At 48.4% G+C, this 19,621-nt stretch overlaps 1 protein-coding gene across 1 annotated transcript in view; it reads left to right on the forward strand.

Annotated features, from left to right (window-relative positions):
- LOC102447192 (hexokinase-2) overlaps positions 1–18,807 on the forward strand; it is a 62,783-nt gene extending 43,976 nt beyond the window's left edge. The window contains exons 12-18 of the mRNA XM_075911086.1: positions 1,684–1,803; positions 3,685–3,780; positions 4,835–4,934; positions 7,025–7,208; positions 8,185–8,340; positions 10,752–10,985; positions 13,528–18,807. Of these exons, the coding sequence (XP_075767201.1) occupies positions 1,684–1,803; positions 3,685–3,780; positions 4,835–4,934; positions 7,025–7,208; positions 8,185–8,340; positions 10,752–10,985; positions 13,528–13,672 (1,035 nt within the window). The 3' untranslated portion in view covers positions 13,673–18,807. The remainder of the gene's footprint in view (positions 1–1,683; positions 1,804–3,684; positions 3,781–4,834; positions 4,935–7,024; positions 7,209–8,184; positions 8,341–10,751; positions 10,986–13,527) is intronic.
- Positions 18,808–19,621: the final 814 nt, after the last annotated feature.

Genomic DNA, 19,621 nt, shown 5'->3' on the forward strand with positions numbered 1-19,621 from the left:
GCGGGCTTCCATCTCAGAGGTGGCTGCATTTCAGTGTGGGGCAAAAACACTGCTCCTTTCGTGATGTGTCAAACTCCTCGTCGGAGAGATGGAGCATCCTCAATACTCAGTGTCAGCGAGCGTGAAGAGTGATCTCAGCGTCGCAGATCTGCCCCAGTTCATAGGCTGATCAATTCCAAGGCCTTGAGATCATCTGCTCTGACCGCCTGCATCACATAGGCCAAAGAACCGGGCCTAATAACTCTGCGGCAAGCCCAGGTTTGAGCAAGAGCAGGCCTGCACAACTCAGAAAGCGACGAGGGTCATATTACTCCAAAGAAAACAGCTGCGGGCCGCAAGTAGGGATTCTCTCCCAAAAAATACCAAACACACGGCTAAAAATTTTCGTTGAGCAAAAAAAAACCAACAGCAGCATGTCTCCACTTGGCTCCCTGGCATTTGTCTCTCCTTCACCCTGCCTCTTGGTGTCTTCCCCTTTCTCCTGACCTGCCCCTCTCCCCTCAGCACAAGCTTTCCCTCCCCTACCTGGCTTCTGCCTTTTTGAATCTGGCAGTCACTGGCCATGACCTCACGATGTTACGCCAGCGTCCTGGCATCTGCTGGCATCCCGCCCTTTGGCTCACGCCCCGCCTCCTCGCGCCGGAGCTGCACGCAGGCAGCCCGCACTTCCCCCTCCCCGGCAGCACTCCGCTCCTCCGGCCGGCTGGCAGATCGGATGGAGCCGGGCCGCCTGTAGTTGTCACGGGCCGCACAGTGAGCCTCTGCGGGCTGCATGTCGCCCTCAGGCCGTATGTTGTACAGGCCTGAGCCAAGAGCATAATTAAAAAATAAAAAAGCCGGAGTCTTGCTTTAGAGACTTGAATGACGGTGAATGCGCCATGCGCATTCTCCGATGGGACCCACCCTCCCTGTTTAGTAAGATGGAACACTTCTGTTTTAGTCCGGATTTGTTTTAGCTTCAGCTTCCAACCCTTGGCTCATCTTCTGGATTTTTCTGCTCAACCGGAGCTGGTTGCTTTCTGAACTCTCTTCCCCACGTAGGTATTAACAGATCATAATCACGTCCCTTCTTGACCATCTTTTGGTTAAACCAAATAGATCGCACTCCTGTAGCTTGTGCCTACAGCTATCCCGTAAATCTCTAAAGGGCTTTTGTAATTTGGGTGCAGAACGCTGTGTTAATATTAAATCATATTGGAACTCTGGCTCGGCTTATTTTTACCTGTGTTTGAAATGCAAAGAAAAATCTTTTAAATTAAAAAACGGGCGGTGAAGAAAAGTCTGAAACTTAACATGATAATTTGGGGACTTAAAGGGGGTGGGGTTGGGATCCCATTGCATATGGAGGAGGGTGACTGCTCTAGATGTCATGTTGCCGGTAATATATCCCTCCACTGCTTCTATTGAATTCAATGCTCAGGATCTGGTTCAATGTGACTGTTAAATGTTAACTCTCTCTATTATATAATCTATAGGCGCCGCTGTATAATTAGCTAGAGGAAGACCCCAGTGGAGATGGATTTTTAGCTACTTGGTTATGCAGCTGAGTTAACGTGGTGGCCTATTAAATGGGATTCACCATGGCTAGTGCCAGCAGACACACGCTAATTCAGTTGGTAGCCTGATACTTAATCAAGTTGTCTGCAGTTATTAAAGCAATTGCCTCTTGCTGTTTGCCTGCAGCTGTTCGATCACATTGTCCACTGCATTTCTGACTTCCTGGAATACATGGGAATGAAGGGCGTGTCGCTTCCTCTGGGATTCACCTTCTCTTTTCCTTGCCAACAGAATAACCTTGATGAGGTAACCTATCCCCAGCTCCCTACTGTCTGTACCTACTAACTGTGTTACTGCACTGTTCAGAATGGAGGGAAGGGTTAGAAGATCACACCCCGATCTTCAAACTTCCTGCCTCGCTTGTGAGTCTGTGGACACTTCTAGACATTTCTCCTTATTGTGGCCTTACCTGACCTGAAACCTTGCTAATTTCCTAACTTCTTTCCATCCGATTGTAGTTCCCCCTTCCGTTGTCCTTCAAAGCACACTGTTGGCAGAACAGTTCTGCTCTGAGATGGACCATCGTTAGCTTTCTCCTTAGTTACTTTCTGGACTTCTTAGTCTGATCAAAACCCTCATGTAGCACTTTCAAGACTAACAAGATGGTTTATTAGGTGATGAGCTTTCGTGAGTATGATCTGAAGAAGTGGGTCTGCCCCACAAAAGTTCATCATCTAATAAACCATCTTGTTAGTCTTGAAAGTGCTACACGACTGTTTTTCTTTGTTTTACCAAGATCAGACTAACACGGCTACCTCTCTGTTACTTTTATCAAAACCCTCCATGTGCCTTTCTGGTCTCTCTCATCTCATCTTCTGTATCCCACCAACCAGGGGCTAACTCCCTTCTGAGGATAGCGGCCCAGGGATGTCTTTCTCAACATCTGCTCTCTTTCTCCTCGTTTCCATCCCTTCCAGGTTGTTCTCCATGGAGGGATGCCCTGAGACTTACACTCTCCTCTGTATTGGTTTTTAAATGTTGTTGTGTTACTGTGTTCTTTTTCATTCATTCTACCCACAAACAGTGCTGATAAAGATAAAGGAGAGGTACCTGCCCAAGGAGCGTAGGATCTAAATATAGATAAAGAAGGTGCAACACAAGATTATTCCCTGGCTCTCCTTTGTTTCCTCTCACGGACTGGGATGCAAGTGGCCAGACCTAGTGGTCAAAGCAGCATCAGGTCTAGTGGCTGGCGCAGGATCAGAGGGGGGATGGCAGAGCTGGGATCCAAGCTATGGGTCGGAGCTGGAGTCATTAGCTTGCGCTGAGGGAGCAGAAGCAGAGAAGTGGAAGAAAGCAGGAAGACAAGGCCTGATGTAGCAGCCAGTCATGGATTCACCGAGTTGCTCGGAAAACTTCCTGTACCTCCTTTGGCTTAAATTATAAGTCTGAGCCAGCCAGATGTGTCCTCCAATCCACAGTGGCAGGGTGGTGCCTCTTGTGAGCTCGGGTCCATCAGCTCGTGCGCCCAGCTGGAGTTTTTTGTCTTCTTAACATTTCTCCTTCTGTCTGTCCACTTGTCGCTTTAAGCTCATTTTTCACCCTTCCCTACCAAGAATTTTGCATTTTCCCCACCTCCCCACCGCCCAGAACCCTTTCCTTTTTAAACTTCACCTGAAAACCTTCCTTTCTCGCGTCTTAATTGTCCCTGTAAACCCCATTGTAGAGGCTGGGTGTGTAGGAAGATTGATTGGTATTTGGTTTGTTCTAGGGATGTGACTGGTTAACCAATTAACCGGTTAACTGGTAAGCCTCACCTTGAATGGGTGCCAGACATTTGTGGGAGGGAGAGGGGTTGTACAGAACAGGATAGTTGGGGTGATCCACCTCATCTTTCCCTCCTGGCTTCTGGCAGTCAGAGGGTTAGTGTCACCCCAAGCCTGGGCTTCTTGGCTTAATAGGTTTACTCTCAAAATTGGGCCTTTTAACTCACCACCACCAGGGCACCTAAAATTACTAGCTGCTCTGAAATCTTGACCAGAGTTCCCTTGAGCTGTCTATGTGAACTGATGTAGCCACAAAGGGTGCTCTTCCCAGATCTGAAGTTCTTGTAAGTCTTTGTTGGCTACTAACTCTTCCGCATGCTCTTCCCCTCTGGTTTATTGTGTGTCTGGTTCTCTTTTCAAGGGGATCCTCCTGAAGTGGACGAAAGGGTTCAAAGCCACTGGCTGTGAAGGAGAAGATGTGGTGAATCTGCTGAAAGAAGCTATCCACAGGAGAGAGGTGATTCTAGGACACTGCTCTGAGCGATTTAGGACAGGAATGAAATGGAGAATTTGTGCCGAGTCGCTCAGCTCTCCCAGATCCATTGGGAGTTCTCACCTTAGCAAGGAAGGAAATGGAGCTGTTTGAGCGCAGGGTCAGCGAGTGGCTAAATGAGCGTCGTATCTTAGTTCTCACCAAGGTTTGGCCTCGGGACCTCCAGAGCCAAGAGCTACAGCTCGAGCTGTCACAGTAAGTCCCCTACCTGGCAGCTCCTGCGGATTCCAGGGCGCTTAATGAGCCCTGCAAAAGGGCATTAGGTAAACTTAGAGCTACAGGTGCTATCAGTCCAGTTTCAACCTGCCAATGTAAATGTGCCGAGTTACAGGCAGTTTTACCTTATTTGGGGTAGTTTGGACAAAGCCCAGCTTTGTAATGTGCTTGGATCTTCAGCCAAACAGTCCCAAGTACTAGAGTTGGACCTCCCTCGTCCGGCACCCTCGTGGCCTGCCCAGTCCCGAACGAGGGGAGGGCAGCGCCAGCCCCTTTACAGTCGTTGTCTGGGCTCCCTGGGGGGCTCCATTGTTGGTCCCAGCCTCTGGGCCCCGGCCCCGGCCCCATTCCTGGCTGCTAGCCGCTCTGCCGCTGGACTCCCAACTAGGCCCCGCTCCCTCCCGGCTCTTGGGACTCTCTGGTCCAGCAACATTCATAATCCTGCCAGACCACGGATGATACTGGACCAGAGAGGTGCAACTGTATCGCCATCCAAGGGAAGTCTACACTGTGCGGGTGGAGACATGCTTGCAAGGCTAAACTCAGCGCTGAGATGTTCCCAATCAGGCTGGAGCCCGAGCCCAAGTTAGCTGGCATGGATTGGCCACGTGTGTCCCACTGCAGTGTAGACAGGCCCTCAGCTGCTTAAACTCCAGTAACGGGGGCAGTGCAAAACTTGGAGAGGGAGGCTTCAAAAAGCCAGGCCCTTTCTACTGGGCCTCATTCCAGTGGGGGCTGTTCCCCCGAATGAAACAGGCGCTGGCTGTCCCAGTGTAATGCAGGGTAGCCCTTCCCTCCCCAGGAGTTCGATCTGGACGTGGTCGCCGTGGTCAATGACACAGTCGGCACCATGATGACCTGTGGTTATGAAGATCCTTACTGTGAAGTCGGGCTCATAGTGGGTAAGAACTGAAACTTTATATAACAAACAAATCTCTCCTCTGTACCCAGCTCCTATTCTGTTCCCCACTCATGTCCTGCCCTGCTGCAAGGTTGTGGACAAATTGGACAAAGCCCAGTGACAATGATTCTGGGGCTGGAACACACGACCTATGAGGAGAGGCTGAGGGATTTGGGCTTGTTTAGTCTGCAGAGGAGAAGAGTGAGGGGGGATTTGAGAGCAGCCTGACGTGGGCGATGGAGAGAGGCTGTTCTCAGTGGTGGCGGATGGCAGAACGAAGAGCAATGGGCTCAAGTTGCAGTGGGGGAGGTCTTGTTGGATATTAGGGAAATAGTTTTTCCTAGGAGGGTGGGGAAGCTCTCGGACGGGTTCCCTAGGGAGGGAATCTCCATCCCTAGAGATTTTTAAAGTCCGGGCTTGACAGAGCCCTGGCTGGGATGATTGAGTTGGGGTTGGTCCTGCTTTGGGCAGGGGGTTGGACTTGATGACTCCTGAGGTCTCTTCCAGCCCCAATTTTCTATGCTTCTGTGATCTTCTAGCTCTTCCCCAGGAGGTCTAGTGCACATTAGAATTTTCCACCAATAGTTTGAAAAATGTTAAAAATACTTGACGTTTGAGTGAAAAGGGGCCAGAAATCTTTTGCCTCTTCTCCCCCACCAACTTAATTTCCTTGAGTATTTGGGGCCAAATTCAGACAGAGCATAAACAGATGTGACTTGGTTACCTTCAGTGGTAAAGGCTGCTGGAAATGGTAAAGAATTCTCCTGTGGAATATTTAGGTTTTGTGGGTAGTGTTTGGACAGGCCTAAGGCTGCCATCTGGGTGACCTTCCTGCTTTGTTTGTGGATGGCTCACATAACGCTCCTGGCTTTCTCCCAAGTTTTCACCTCGAGAGGACAGCCATTGTGTAGGCCGTGCTGGAGAGATAGTAGACCCCTGTGTTGCATGTAGTATGAAGACGGTAAAATGTGCTTGACGGGGTTGCATCTGAATAATAGTAAAATCCCCAAATTTTGTTATCCACTTTCCATCAAAGAAACTTCTTCATTTAGCACATCTGAGCTTGTACCGGGTTGTGATCCACCGGGCTGGTTTGGTTGATTTCAGTGGAATTGTGTCAGCAGAATACTTGGTCTTCAGCAGAGCGTGAACTGGAATTTCCTGCAGTTTGAAAATTTTGTTCTGCATTGGAACAACACATCAAATTTCCTTGGAACAAAAACTTTGTAGAAAAATTGCTCCCGGGCCAATTGAAACAGCTATTTTTTTCGATTTCAGCCCCCCCACCCCCACTGGCTAATACAGAATCAATTCAGAAAAGAAACCAAAATGCTCTATTCAAAAAATGTCAAATGGGAAATTGTTTCCATTTTCTCAGCAAAATGTTGTAAAAATGACACGACCCCTGGAAAATGTAGGGTTGGCCAGAGTGGTTTCTAGCAAGCTGTAGCATTTAGCAGGTAAGATCCTAGATAGTAATAGATGGGTTTCTGCACACTGCAGACATCACAGCTATCTGCTAAACCAGGCGGTTAGCATCCGGAGTCAGTAGGTCTTTCCCCTGCGTGAGCCAAATGGGTCTCTATTAACCGCCAGTAGTAGCTTAGCTCTTGCCTTCTGCATTTTTTTTCTTTTTCCTCCATTACCTCCAAAGTAGTAGATGTTTCATGAGCCCTTAGACCAGGGCTACTCAACTTTGGAAGCCCCGGGGGCCACGATGATACTCACAGCGCATGTCGAAGGCCACAACTTAAGTGTGGTTGCATAGACATGCAAATATATATGCAAATAGCTTCTTTCACTCTGATGGGCATAAATACAAAGATTAAGGCAAGACTACACAACACGCAGGCCCTATTGAAGTCAGTTCTGCTGATATTAATACAATGCAGCATTTACCCCATTTCCACCCATATGACAGCACTTTAATGAGCAATGACAGTCCAGGAATTTAACTACTGGAATGCATCTCAACAGAAGACCGTTTATATTGACTGGTTTTTTGCTTTGGCTCCCACCCACGGGCTGCAAACAAATGGGCCGCGTGTCGAGTAGCCCCGCCTTAGACCTTTCTGTGCTCTTACGTCACAGGCACAGGCAGCAACGCCTGCTACATGGAGGAGATGAGGAACGTGGAGCTGGTGGAGGGTGAAGAGGGCAGAATGTGCATTAACATGGAGTGGGGGGCATTCGGGGACAGCGGCTGCTTGGACGATATCCGGACCGAGTTCGATGTGGCGGTGGACGAGCTGTCTCTCAACTCTGGGAAGCAAAGGTGCGTGTGCGGGGCGTTGAAGAGAAGACCTGGCATGAAGGGATCCCCCTAGCTCATCCTGGGCTGCGCACCAGGGGCTGGGAGGTGTCCCATTCACTTCATTACATGGTACCTGAGCATCTGGAAGGCTCCCCCCGCCGTTTTCTGTCCATCATCTCTGCAGAACAGAGAGTGAACCAAGGCCTGGAGCTTGGGATGGCGGTTTGGAGACCTAGCGCTAAAGGAACGTTCCTAAGGGCTTGTCCCTGCCGACACCGGGCGGGAGGGAGGGGGTGCCAAGGCCAAGCCCTGGGTGCATCATGTTCCTTTCTCATCTCGCGTGCCTGCTTCCCACCTGCAGCATGCACAGCTGGACTGGGACGGTGTCGGGGTGAATGCAGTGAGCCCCCTTTCACTGCCCCCCTAGGGCCAATCGGGAGTGACTTCGCACCATTCGCACTGATTTGCCCTCTTGTTAAGTGGCAGGCAAATCCTGCCCATTGTGTCGTGATCCTTGGGAAGCAGGTGCAAAAGTATTTTAAAGGGCAGCTTAGAATTCCTCTGCAGCCCCCCTCCTAGAACCAGGCGGCTAATGCTCCAGCGGAGCAGAGGCCTTTCATGCACCTCTTCTTAGTGCTGGGGGGGAGGGCTTCTCCTACTGAGCACCCTTGAAGTGTTCATCAGAGGATGCAGATACCAGAGCCTGGCCTCACGTGACAACCCCAAAGCGCCCCATTTTAAGCAGCTTCGTACTTAGCTACTGCAGCAATGAAGGGCCTCACGACTGTAAGTGGGTTTATCCTCTCAGTACCCTGCGAGGTAGGGAAGGATCGTTATCTTCATTGTATGGGGGGGAAACTGAGGCAGGGGGGACAAGTCAGTGATTTGACTGAGCTCTGCAGCAGAGCTTGGCATGGAACCCAGGTGTCCAGCGTCCTGGCCCTTTGCCTGGTCTGTCCTTCCTACCCCACGCTGAGAGGTGCCATTTCGCTTCCAGGTTTGAGAAAATGATCAGCGGGATGTACCTCGGGGAGATTGTCCGGAACATCCTGATCAACTTCACCAAGCGGGGCCTGCTCTTCCGGGGGCGGATCTCCGAAAGGCTGAAGACCAGGGGGATATTCGAGACAAAGTTCCTGTCTCAGATTGAGAGGTGAGGCCACAAAGGCGAAAGGGAGGGGTGGGAAAGAAACGGAACATGGATGCAGGAAGATGCTTGTCCCTTTCCTACAGGTGGGTTAGGGTGAATTGGAGAAAGTACCTAATGACATTTAAGCAGAGTCTTGAGTATGGGGGAAGGGTGGAATACATCATTTTTTGTTCACCGATCATTCAAAAATACCGGCACGTTTTTAAAAATTTATTTTAGTGCATGTATTTATTTGTTAGCAAATTGGACAAAAAAATTGCTGTGTGTTTCTTTGCCCCCCAAAGTTTCATTTTACCTGAAACTGAACTTTTTAAATTTGAATTCAAGCCTTTTTGAATTTTAAGACCTTTTGAAAACTGATCTTTGTGAAATGAGCTGGTGAAATGGTTTGGTTTCACAAAATCTGGATTCTGCCGCCTCCTTCACCCCTCCCCCAACACACGAAAATAGCCTGACACACACACACACGTTGCCCAGTTATGGTTTTAAGCTTTCAGCAGCTTGCTGGATCTTCCTGGGTCCTACCTCCCCTCAGCCCACAGGGTGACCTTACAGAACAATCTCACACTGAGGGTTTTCATGCTGCATCAAAACCAGTCAATGGACAGCAGTGACTGTTCATCCCATATATATATATATATATATTTACTATCCCATACCTGATGGTTTCTTCCAGAAACCTCTTGCACTCTTGTGTTCCAGTTTGTTGTGTGGTTGCTTAGGGATGCTGCCTTGCACACCCTGCTTGGCTACAATGTTGACCTTTAATTGTTGTGGTTTTTTAAAAACTGTTAACCATTAAAGCATTTGAGGAAGGTAAAACTCCCCAAGAGATTCTGCAACTCCCAAAAATCTTCAGTGTCCTCAGGAGTGACAACTGGATCAAATGAAGTCAGTGGATTTTCATCAGCGTCTCATTTGGTCCAGAATCCTTACCCATCCTTAGGTGCACAGATGAGTTCTGTATAAATAACAAGATAGGTTGACTCCCAAGACTCTGGCTTTGATGCTGTTCCTCTGCATAACCAGCGATAACCAGCCTGCAGGCTGGACGCGGTTCACCTGGGCGAGCCACTGCTGCTTATTTACCTGCGCACCCACAGGTACGGGCGTTTGCAACACCCATTGGCTGTGGATCACCCATCCCGGCCAATGGGAGTTGTGGAAAGGGCTGCGGACTGGGACACCATTTCCCACAGCTCCCATTGGATGGGAATGGTGATCCGCAGCCAATGGGAGCTGGCAACACAGGTAAATGCAGTGATAGCGGCCCACGAGGGGCTAAGCCACCACCATCTTACCCCTGCTCTACATGTAAACGCATGAGAGACAAGGGAATGGCCTGGCTTTTTTGGGTGAGTGCTTTATTCCCGCAGCTCTCGCTATTAACTGTTAAATGTGCACATTCCTCGTGCACTCGTAACCGGTGGCTTTATGATGAATTCACCGCTCGGATAAGGCTGCAAACTTGGCTCGCCGTAGGAAGCTCTGCTGTGAGGAGAAACGGGGGTTTTCAAAGCTGCCAAAGGGATTTAGGTACCAAGAGCCCATTAAAATCCAGTGGGAATGGTGTGTCAATTTTCCTTCATACCTTTCGGCTCTCCTAGCGTACTTGAAATGCAGCCCCTTTATGACTGAGTAGATCAGGGCTACTCCACTTTGGAAGCCCCGGGGGCTACAATGATACTCACAGCACATGCCAAGGGCCGCAACTTAAGTGTGGCTGCACATACATGCAAATATATGCACATAGCTTCTTTCACACTGACAGGCATGATACAAAGCACTTCCCACAATGCCCCGGCCCTCCTGGCACCTCCTCCCTGGGAGCTAGAAACACCAACACCCTGTACCCGACTGTTCCAGCCAGCCCATTCGCTTGCATCTTTCAGTGCCCACCCCGCCATTGTGGGGCATGTTCCCAGTGGAGGCCATGTTCAAAGGATAACACCTGCAGGCCGTGTGTTGAACCCAGTATAAATCTAACCTGCACCGTGGGCCACAAACAAACAGGCCTTGGGCTGTGTAGCCCTGGAATAGATCTACCTCTGGGTAGCCAGTCAGCGCCGCTGATCTTAGTGACCAGTAGAAGTGTTAAGTTTGAAAGGCACTTAGGGGGCTCTTGAAAGTTAGACCAACTCCTAGGTCTCTTGGGCATCGCAACATGGGGAGATGCAATCAGTTACGCCCCCTGCAAGCAGTGGGTTGCGCAGAAGGCAGGATCTGGCCTGCAGAAGCTTTTATTACGGGGATGGTGCACGGGAAGGAACAGATCCAGCTTGTCTCTCGAAGCCCAGATGAGAACTACACCTCCAAGGATACCCTATGTCCAGACTGGCCGTGCGTCCGGACGCTGCCCGCGGGGTTTCTGTAGGTTTCTCTCACTTCTGTCCTGCCCTGTCTGTCTCCTCCAGCGATTGCCTTGCCCTGCTCCAGGTCCGCTCCATCCTCCAGCACCTGGGCCTGGAGAGCACCTGTGACGACAGCATCATTGTGAAAGAGGTGTGCACTGTGGTAGCCCGGCGTGCCGCTCAGCTCTGCGGCGCTGGCATGGCAGCCGTGGTGGATAAGATCCGGGACAACCGCAAGCTGGACTTCCTGAAGGTCACCGTTGGTGTGGACGGGACACTCTACAAATTGCACCCTCAGTAAGTGCCCTCGTGTGGGAGTCAGAGATTGCTCAGTGGGCTGTTGGCAGAGATCACAGGCAAGCTGCAAAAGCAGAGATCACAACCAGGGTGGCCTGAAAACTTTTCACCTTCCTTTGGATAATCCGCAAGTATTCGTATCCTTCCATATTTTTTTTTCCCTCCATGGAAACAAAGAAATTGTTTCACATTGAGATGAAGGAAAAAAGTTCACTTGTTTGGGGTCTGGTTTTTTTTTTACCCCTTTCTCTTTCCCAGGGAACTGAAAAAGGGGGGTGAGTAGAAGTGAAAAATGAGTACAGTGATTCCTCATTTACCACTATAGATCTGTTTCAAAAAATGATTGTGTTAAGTGAAAACGTGTTATGCGGGGTCAATTTTCCCATTGAAAATAATGGAAAAGTTGGGGGTTGCGTTTCAAGCAGTGGTGTCTGTTGAGACCGGGACATAAGGTTGTGGGAAAAAGGGGACTGGGTTACAGCAGGAAGGGGAGGTGTTTGGCTCTGGGGAAGGGAAGGAGAGAAGAGGGGAGGGGGATTGGGTTGGGAGTTTTCCCCTTTGACGGGTTTGCCGGGACCCGCACTGCATCCGGCGAGGGGGGGTTGCCTGGGAATGGTGTGGCGAGTGGCGAACCCTCCACCACTTTGCAGGGAGGCGGAAGAAGCCCTGCGCAGCCACCGGCAACGGGCCGGCTGGGGAAATTGTGTTATTCCGGGGACAGTCGTATAATTCAAAAAACGTTCCTTAACACGTTTTCGCAATAGCATGATTTTTTTTAAGTGGGCATGTGTTAAATGAGGAATTACTGTATCGAAACCAATTATTTTATTCTGATCAAACATTTTGTCAGAAGTCCATTGAGATTTTTGGTTCTAAATCTTTTGCCAAAAACATGGGGCCATTTTTTAACCAGCCCAAAAGCAGTCGAAGAAATGAATAGGCCAAAGCGGGAAGAAAAAAGTTCCAGTCCAGTAGGTGTTGGAATATGTTCTGTAGGAAGGGGTGGAACCTCCCTTGTCTCAGTCACTTAGCACAGAGCTGGGAGACACACTTGAGAGTAGGGGTGTAAAAGCGTCACCGGTTAATCGATAAGTTGCTGCTCATCGGTTACCAGCACCGGTTACATTCTTCACAGGACTGCTGGGAGCCCTGGCAGTGCTGCAGGAAGCCGCGGTTAACCATCTAACCAATAGAAATTCCACCAGTTACGCGGTGAATAGTTTTGTTTGGATTTTTACATCCCTGCTTGAGAGACCCCGAGACTTGCTTTAAAGACTGTATCCAGCTGGTCTTGAAGTTCCATGGCATTCATTTGTGTCTACCTGCAGTGTTCTGTCTGCATTTGCATTCCTAATTGGATCACTGCCGGGTTCAGGAAGCATTTTCCCCCCTGCCCCGGGCTGGGTTATGCAGCCAGCGCTGTTGTGTGTTAGATCGGCTCTGAGGACGCCATTTTGGAAAGTTCAGAGTTTCGGTCTCCCCAGAGTCAGGGAAGAAGGGAATTTTACCCCATTGGTCCATCACACCAGAAACTCATTGAGCTAAACCCGGCCTGCTCAGCTACCAACCCTGGGGATGTAGTGAAAGGGGTATGGAGGCCAGTGAAGCCGCTGCTGTATGACCCCATTAGGTTAGTTGCGTTCATGAAGAGTAGGTACCAACTGCGATAGCCCTGAGACTACGTTAGTGGCCTGGGATGGCTCTCTGTGGGTCTGGGGAGTGCTGTTCCTCACCTCGTGCCGGAGGATCTCCCTAGTCCAGAGCCCGACTGCTCGGGTCCAAGTTTGTACTGTTGGATGGTGCCTAATGTAGCCCGTGGCAGTCCAGAGTAGGTCTCAGTTTCTATCCATTGGCTATCCGTGGAGAGGGTTCTGGGTGTCTTACTCCATTAGCGCAAGCAGTAGCACCCACGCTGTTAGATCAAGAGGTCTCAAGTTTATTCCCCAGAGGCGACAGTCATCGTCGGGGCCCTACCAAATTCACAGCCCATTTTGGGGTCTTTCCCTGTCCTAGTCCGTTTCATGGCTGCAGACATTGCAGCCTGAAATGTCCTGGTGGTGTAACCCTGACGGCCCCAGCCCAAAAGAGGACTGGGAGTGGGAGGGGTCGCGAGGCTATTTTGGGGGAGGGTCACAGTATTACCCCTCCCACTTCTGTGCTGCTGCTGGCGGCGGCGCTGCCTGTAGGGCGGGAGTCCCAGCCAGCAGCCGCGGAGCTTCCTGCTGAGAAGAGGAAGTCCCGTCCCTCCCTAATCCATCCTGGGCTAGTACCTAGAGGCTGTAGGAGCTCTCAGCCTTGCCCTGCCCCTACGCTAGCCAGATTTCATGGGGGGTAGATCAGATTTCATGGTCCAAGCTGCGTTTTTGACAGATGTGAATTTGGTAGGGCCCTCGTTGTTGTGTGAGCGCTGGGGAAACTTTTTTTCCCCCTGACTGTCCCCTAGCTGAGCTGAAAATTAACTGAAGCCAAAGTCTAGGGTTGAGATGAGGAGCAACCTGGATCGAGAATTCTCACTCCCTTCCTCTTCTTCCGCCCACTGCAGCTTCTCCTCCATCATGCACGAAACAGTGAAGCAGCTGTCCCCGAAGTGCGACGTGACCTTCCTCCCATCAGAAGACGGCAGCGGCAAAGGGGCTGCGCTCATCACGGCGGTGGCGTGCCGGATTCGGGAGGCCGGGCAGCGATAAGAGGGAGTGTCTGGAAGGCTTGGCTTTAACAGAGCAAACCAGCGCACCCCTTTTCACCCCTCCACACACCCTCCTGCTGCTCCTCACAAGCAGACTCTTAGCTTTACTTGGACCACTGAACCCTGGGATGCTGTGCGTTCTACGTTCTTTTCTTAGGAGTTCTAGTGCATGCCATAAACCCACATATCAAGTAAAGCTAACAGTGTCGTTTGGCCGTGTAGCTACATTTCCGGTCAAAGCCCTTCTAGTTCCACCGCAGCCTATTTGAAATACTACATTTCCCTCCCCAGCGGTGTTTGTTCTGTAGTAGTAGAAGGATAATGCTAGAGCAATTAAGACACTGCATTGTCACTTTGCTAGCAAACAGTACTTCCTTGTATATGTCCAAGTCTTGGTATCATCACACTAGAGAGCAAAACCTCCTTTAAGATTGGGTTAAAGGCTTCAGCTAGTCTTCTACCCTGATCAAGGCTGTGTTATTTCCATGAAAGTCATGGTCATTCTCAAAAGCACAGGGTGCAGAATTGAAACCAGTGCATTTGAATCTGTGCCGAAGGATACAAAGTGTCCGTACCGAGCGGTGAGTAATATTAAAGTACCTGCTAGAACGAGTTAAAGTTGTTTCTTTAACGTGACCAGCAGAGCATGTGCCTGGAAATACCTGGGGATTCAGGGTCTAGTCCCACTTTTTCCCCAGCTTCTTCATCCCTAACTTAAATGTTGTAGTTGTCTCGCATAGCCATGGTGCATGCGTGCATAGAAAACACCATCACTTGAATGGTTTATCTTCCACAAACGTGTAAACACTGTGCCCTCACCTGATGTGGTGCATTTGGTTTTATTTTTGTCTGTGAACTAACTCTGAATCTTTATTTGTAACCCCCCCTCCCCCGTATAGGTCCCATCTGGATTTATGCACTGTATTTATGTATCAAGATAGCTGGTGTCTTTATGTATATAGTCCCCGGATGGGGAGTGGTTATTCATTAGCTTCCTTTATGTGGCTTGAGAGAACAGCGCAGGAAGCTCGTTTGTTATTATTTAAAATAACGTTCTGGGAGCAGAAGGGAAGGGTTGACACTTCTGAGGACAGATGGGGAAGGGAGTGCCGTCATTTCAGGTATTATATAATACCAGGAGTATAAAAGCCATGTATTGAATGCACCAAAAGAAATAGCAGCGGGCATGGAACAAATTAATTTATTTGTGTAAGGGTGTGATCTTGCGACTTCTGACTCGTGAGAAATCACACCCCGTTGAGGCTAACACGGTCTTAATGCTTCATAGACTGAAGTCACTGGCAAAATTCCCATTGGCGTGAGCAGTGTAGGAGCAGGTTCACCGTTTACTCTCTGGAGTAAACCAGGATTGGGCCTTCCCTGTTTCTTATCTAAAGGACTCAACATTGTATTTTGCAAATCTGTCCTATTCTTATCCCTTTGACAGCAACTGGAGTTTTACTATTGATTCAAACAGACGCGTTTCTTACAGGCCTCCGTCCCAGTCCCACAAACAGAGGCACGAGATTGTGTTTTGCTTGGAAACATGTGTGTTGATAGCAGCACTCACATGCTTCTAGTGTGTGTAGGGGCAGGAGCCCGGGTTACTAGTGGCAAAGAAAGAAAGGCAATTTTTGTCATGCAAAATTTCAAAATCCTTCTGGTTTTCCAAATTGGCACCCCCAAAGCAAACAGAACTGTCCTCATCACTCTGCTTTTCCTGAGAGTGAAACACTTCGCCAACAGAAAACTGTTCAGATAAATTAAAGTCTGCAACTTCTTGTTTCCAAAATTAGCAAATTCATTCACAAAATGTGTGTGTGGAGGAGGGCATGGCATAAATGTTTTTGTAACTAGTTAACACAAGGCAACACATGTCTGGTGGTCTACACATAAAACCCTCAAACTGGCTGTCAGTTTGGAGGGCTATAGATTTGTGTGTGTGTATTTTTGGGGTATATTTTTATACTACTTGAGGTAAATTCTTCACTGAAAAAAAATCTACATTCTAATAGCACCATTTTAAAGCACATAGGGGGTGGGGAGGGGAGGGTCTTGGCATTTTAAATGCTTTTTTTATAAGCCGCAAGATTACAATATAAAATAAATGGGGGAAAAACAAAATTTATGTTTAGCAATAATGTAAGAGAATCATTCAGTTTAATAGAAATTTTAGATGAATTTAAATCAATTAACTTTTTTTTTGGTTAAAGCGCAATAGAAAATGGTCTAATCCAATACCAAGCAGTTGTGTGTGATTCTTTTACTGGGAAGACTAGTAACTGCCTATTAATCAGAGCATTTTGGCTTTGATTCTATCTTCCATACAGTGGAGAAGGTTCTAGCTGGAGGGGAATATTTCTAAACTTGAAGATAAGGGACTGTCCCTGGTGTACAATCCACTAGTCGCTCATTGTGAATGAGTTCACTTTTGTCACAGATGCTTTCTTCGCAGTCCGTGACGGGGGGTATGAAGCAATCCCTTTTGGTAGCTGATTTGGGGTCTGGTTCAGCAAAGCCCTTGGACACATGATGCAAGGGCTATAAGCACATGCTTAAAGTTAAATGCATGCTTAAGTGCTCTGCTGATTCAGGGGCTCGGCAGCGTTGGTTTCCCCCTTTCCTTGCAGTGTAGTGGGCCGCGACTGCTAAGTGTGTGTTAGTGCCACGCTGGCTCTGGGCGTTAATGATCCCGTTGGAGCTAGTGGCATTGTCAGTCGTGTGAGCAATAATACAAGGTGCTCACATCCCTCTCTGAGCTTTCTTGCCTGGGCAAGCGAGTATTTGTGCAGCTGGTGGGATTTCTCCCCGGGTAGGCTCTGAGCTTTGCAGAGAGGTGGGAGCAAAGCATTTCCATCTGGGAAATCTTATTTTAAAATCTCCAAGCTGTGGGAGGCCGAGCCAGACTTCCTCGAGGTTGGAATGCCCATCTGCTTGCCCAGGTACAGAGCAATGGGTTGGGAAGGCCGTCTGCAAACTTCCCCAAACTTGGGATCTGGTGTTGATGGTTTAGGGCAGGGGTGGCCAACCCACGGCTTGTGAGCTACATGAGGCTCTTCACTGCAGAAAGTGCGGCTCACAAAGCCACCCCTGCGCCCCTACAGAGGGCCCCCGGTTCCCTGTGCTCACCGGGTGCAGGGGAGCCGTCCCATGCAGCGAAGCAAAATGGCGCTGGCAAGATGCCGTTGGCTGACGGGAGCCAGAAATGGCCAAAAAACAAACAAACTGGAATTTTCATTTAAAGGAGCAGCGACCTTTTTTTTTTTTTTTTTTTTTTTTTAACTAACTTTTTTCCCCCTTGGTTCTTTGCACTATGTCCACCACTAGTTTGGTTCTTTGCCTGTGACGGGTTGGCCACCCCTGGTTTAGGACCCGTCTTTCTTAAAAACACTGCCTGTTTATACCTTCTTGTACAGCTTCTTTGGGATGCACTTGAATTTAGCTGTCCACTTGGACTCAGATGCAAACCTGATTCTAACTTGTTCACATAAAAGAAAAATTATACTTGAAACATACAGATCATCTCCAGACCATGTAACTGCAAATCTGCCTTTGGCATGTGGCTCAGTTGCGCCTATTCAGAATGTTTTCTGTTTGCTTTAAGAGTATAGTGTGTGTACCTTTCTGTATCGAAAGAGAAAGCATCGGTGCATGTAGAAAGCTGCTGTCTTACCATTACTTCCAGCTTAGGAGCTAGGAGAACCTGATTAAGAATTTATAGCTGATGGCAGGTTTTTCAGGGGGTCGTTGTTCTTGGTTCAGAAGCTGGCTGGTGTGAAATGGAACTCAGACCTATAACAAAGCAGGATTGTAACTTCTAAACCAGAAATTACAATGGGATGTTATTTTTAACGTGTGTCAAAATGAGAACGGCAGATCAGATCATGTAGACAGGCATTGATTCTCAACACTGCTCTCTTTCCTCCAGGAAGAAAATGTTGTGATGCGTTTCAGGATGGGTTTTTCTGTTCCCTTTAAGATGTATGTTCTTTGTACTCTTTGAAGTAAAGTTTATTCACTTGGCTGGTACCTTGGCAAACTTTTAAAATGTTGTGCGTGGTAGGGAAAACCGTAACACACACATCTAACCTAGATGCAAATTATTGTGAAATTTGCCTTTAAGTAACTTAATGTTCCCTCTAATTGTTTCCATCCACGTACAGATTCTTTTCCATCCATGTGTGGAATAATTTTTTGTGTGTACCGAGGCATGTGCAAGTGTGCAACACCAGTAGAAATGAAAACCTCACTGAGGGTGCTCTGCTAATCACCTGGGCAGTATTTATATCTTTCCTGAGTGGCTGCATAAGTACACAGCTTACTGGGGACACAGCTGATGTCCAATAAGTCACTAACTGGTAATAAAACATTTGAGAAGCAAACCAGTCCAGTGGATAATAGGACTCAGAAGACCTGGGTTCTTGTCCCAGTTCAATCACTGATTCTTTGCATAAGCTTCTCTCAAGACATACTGAATACCTCCACAACCCCAACTGGACTCAGCTGGCTTTGTGGATGTTCAACCCCTTCAAAAATTAGGTACTTTAAAAAAAAAAAAAAAAAAAAAAAACTGCTTCATTTTCCCCATCTGTAAAATGGGGGTAAAATTCTTAAACTTTGGTCAATAGATTTTTGAGATCTATGGGAGCAAAGTGCTAACAAAAGAAAGAAGCATCATTATTCTTTATTGCTTTAAAGCCATCGTTAAAGATGGGCGTTGCCTTTGAGAGGTGACCGTGTGTTGCAAGATACACAGTATATTTCGGACAGAGGTTATTTCACGCTCTTCCAATAGTTCTGTAAAATGTGAGTGAGGCCCAGAGACCGTCTGGTTTTGGGCTGAAACAAAGAAAAGTGCATCTTAATGAGGTTGTCAAAATTAGGCTCCTTAGGGGGCAGGAGGAGATTTGATTTCAAGCCAAAGATCGCTCCGCTAGTAGCAGAAATGACTGACTGTCGATTTCAGCTGTTCTGTGATTGTGTTTACACTATTTATTTTTAGTACTTTGCTGCAATACATAGGAGTCCTTATTTTTGTACTTTTCATACCAGTTTTCTTAGTGTGGTGGTGTACTTCCAGCTTCCCCATGGCACGATGGTTACTCCTACAAATAAAAACGGTTCCCCAAGACACGACTTTACCTTGTCTGGGCTTGTTTATTTCTTTTCAAATAATTGCACAACATCTGAATCTCATCTCGTACCGAAGGCCACCTTTCCCAGCGATCCACACCGACCATCCTCCTTGTCTTTGTTGATGCTGGCTGGGACTCTCTGAGCATCCAGGCCCGCCAACGCAAGATGGATTTAGTTACATTAGAATCACAGTAGGAGGCGGGAGGACTTGAGAAAGCAGACGCTGATTACAACCCATGGACCGTTAAGTGCTGCTCCTGGTGTTAGTACACATCAGGTGCATAAAGAGAACCTACTTACACACATCTAGCCCCTCCAATCCAAGGGTTGCTTAATCCCTGATAGGCCACTTAAATGTTTCTAAACTACGGAAACCAAGACAAGATGGAGGGTGTTGGCCCTAGATTGATGCACAGAGGAGGCCTGGAATGTGACACCCCTCCCCCATGCACCACACACCCACACTTGCCCTGCACTCTTCATTCTGGTGTAAATCAAGTTACTCTAATACCCTGGTGTCAGCATGAGGATCCTTTTCTACTGCCCTCAGCAACTTCAGCCATCACACACACCCTGTAATTTGTAATGCAGGAGGTGGCGGGACAGAGGCAATTAGATGTCCGGGCACAAGCCATTCATCACTGCCACTGTTGTGGGAGAGCGGAGGGGAGGAGGGTGCCAGCAGCTGTGCAAGTATTTTCTCTTCACTCCCTGAAAGGGGAATGGAAAGAAAAGCAAGCCACCTCCCGGTATGCATGGCTGCTGCCCCATATGCACACTCTCCTGAAATGGTGCCTATGGGTTCAGGAGCCAG

Source organism: Pelodiscus sinensis, chromosome 28 (assembly GCF_049634645.1).
Source record: "Pelodiscus sinensis isolate JC-2024 chromosome 28, ASM4963464v1, whole genome shotgun sequence".
Taxonomy (NCBI): Eukaryota; Metazoa; Chordata; order Testudines; family Trionychidae; genus Pelodiscus; species Pelodiscus sinensis.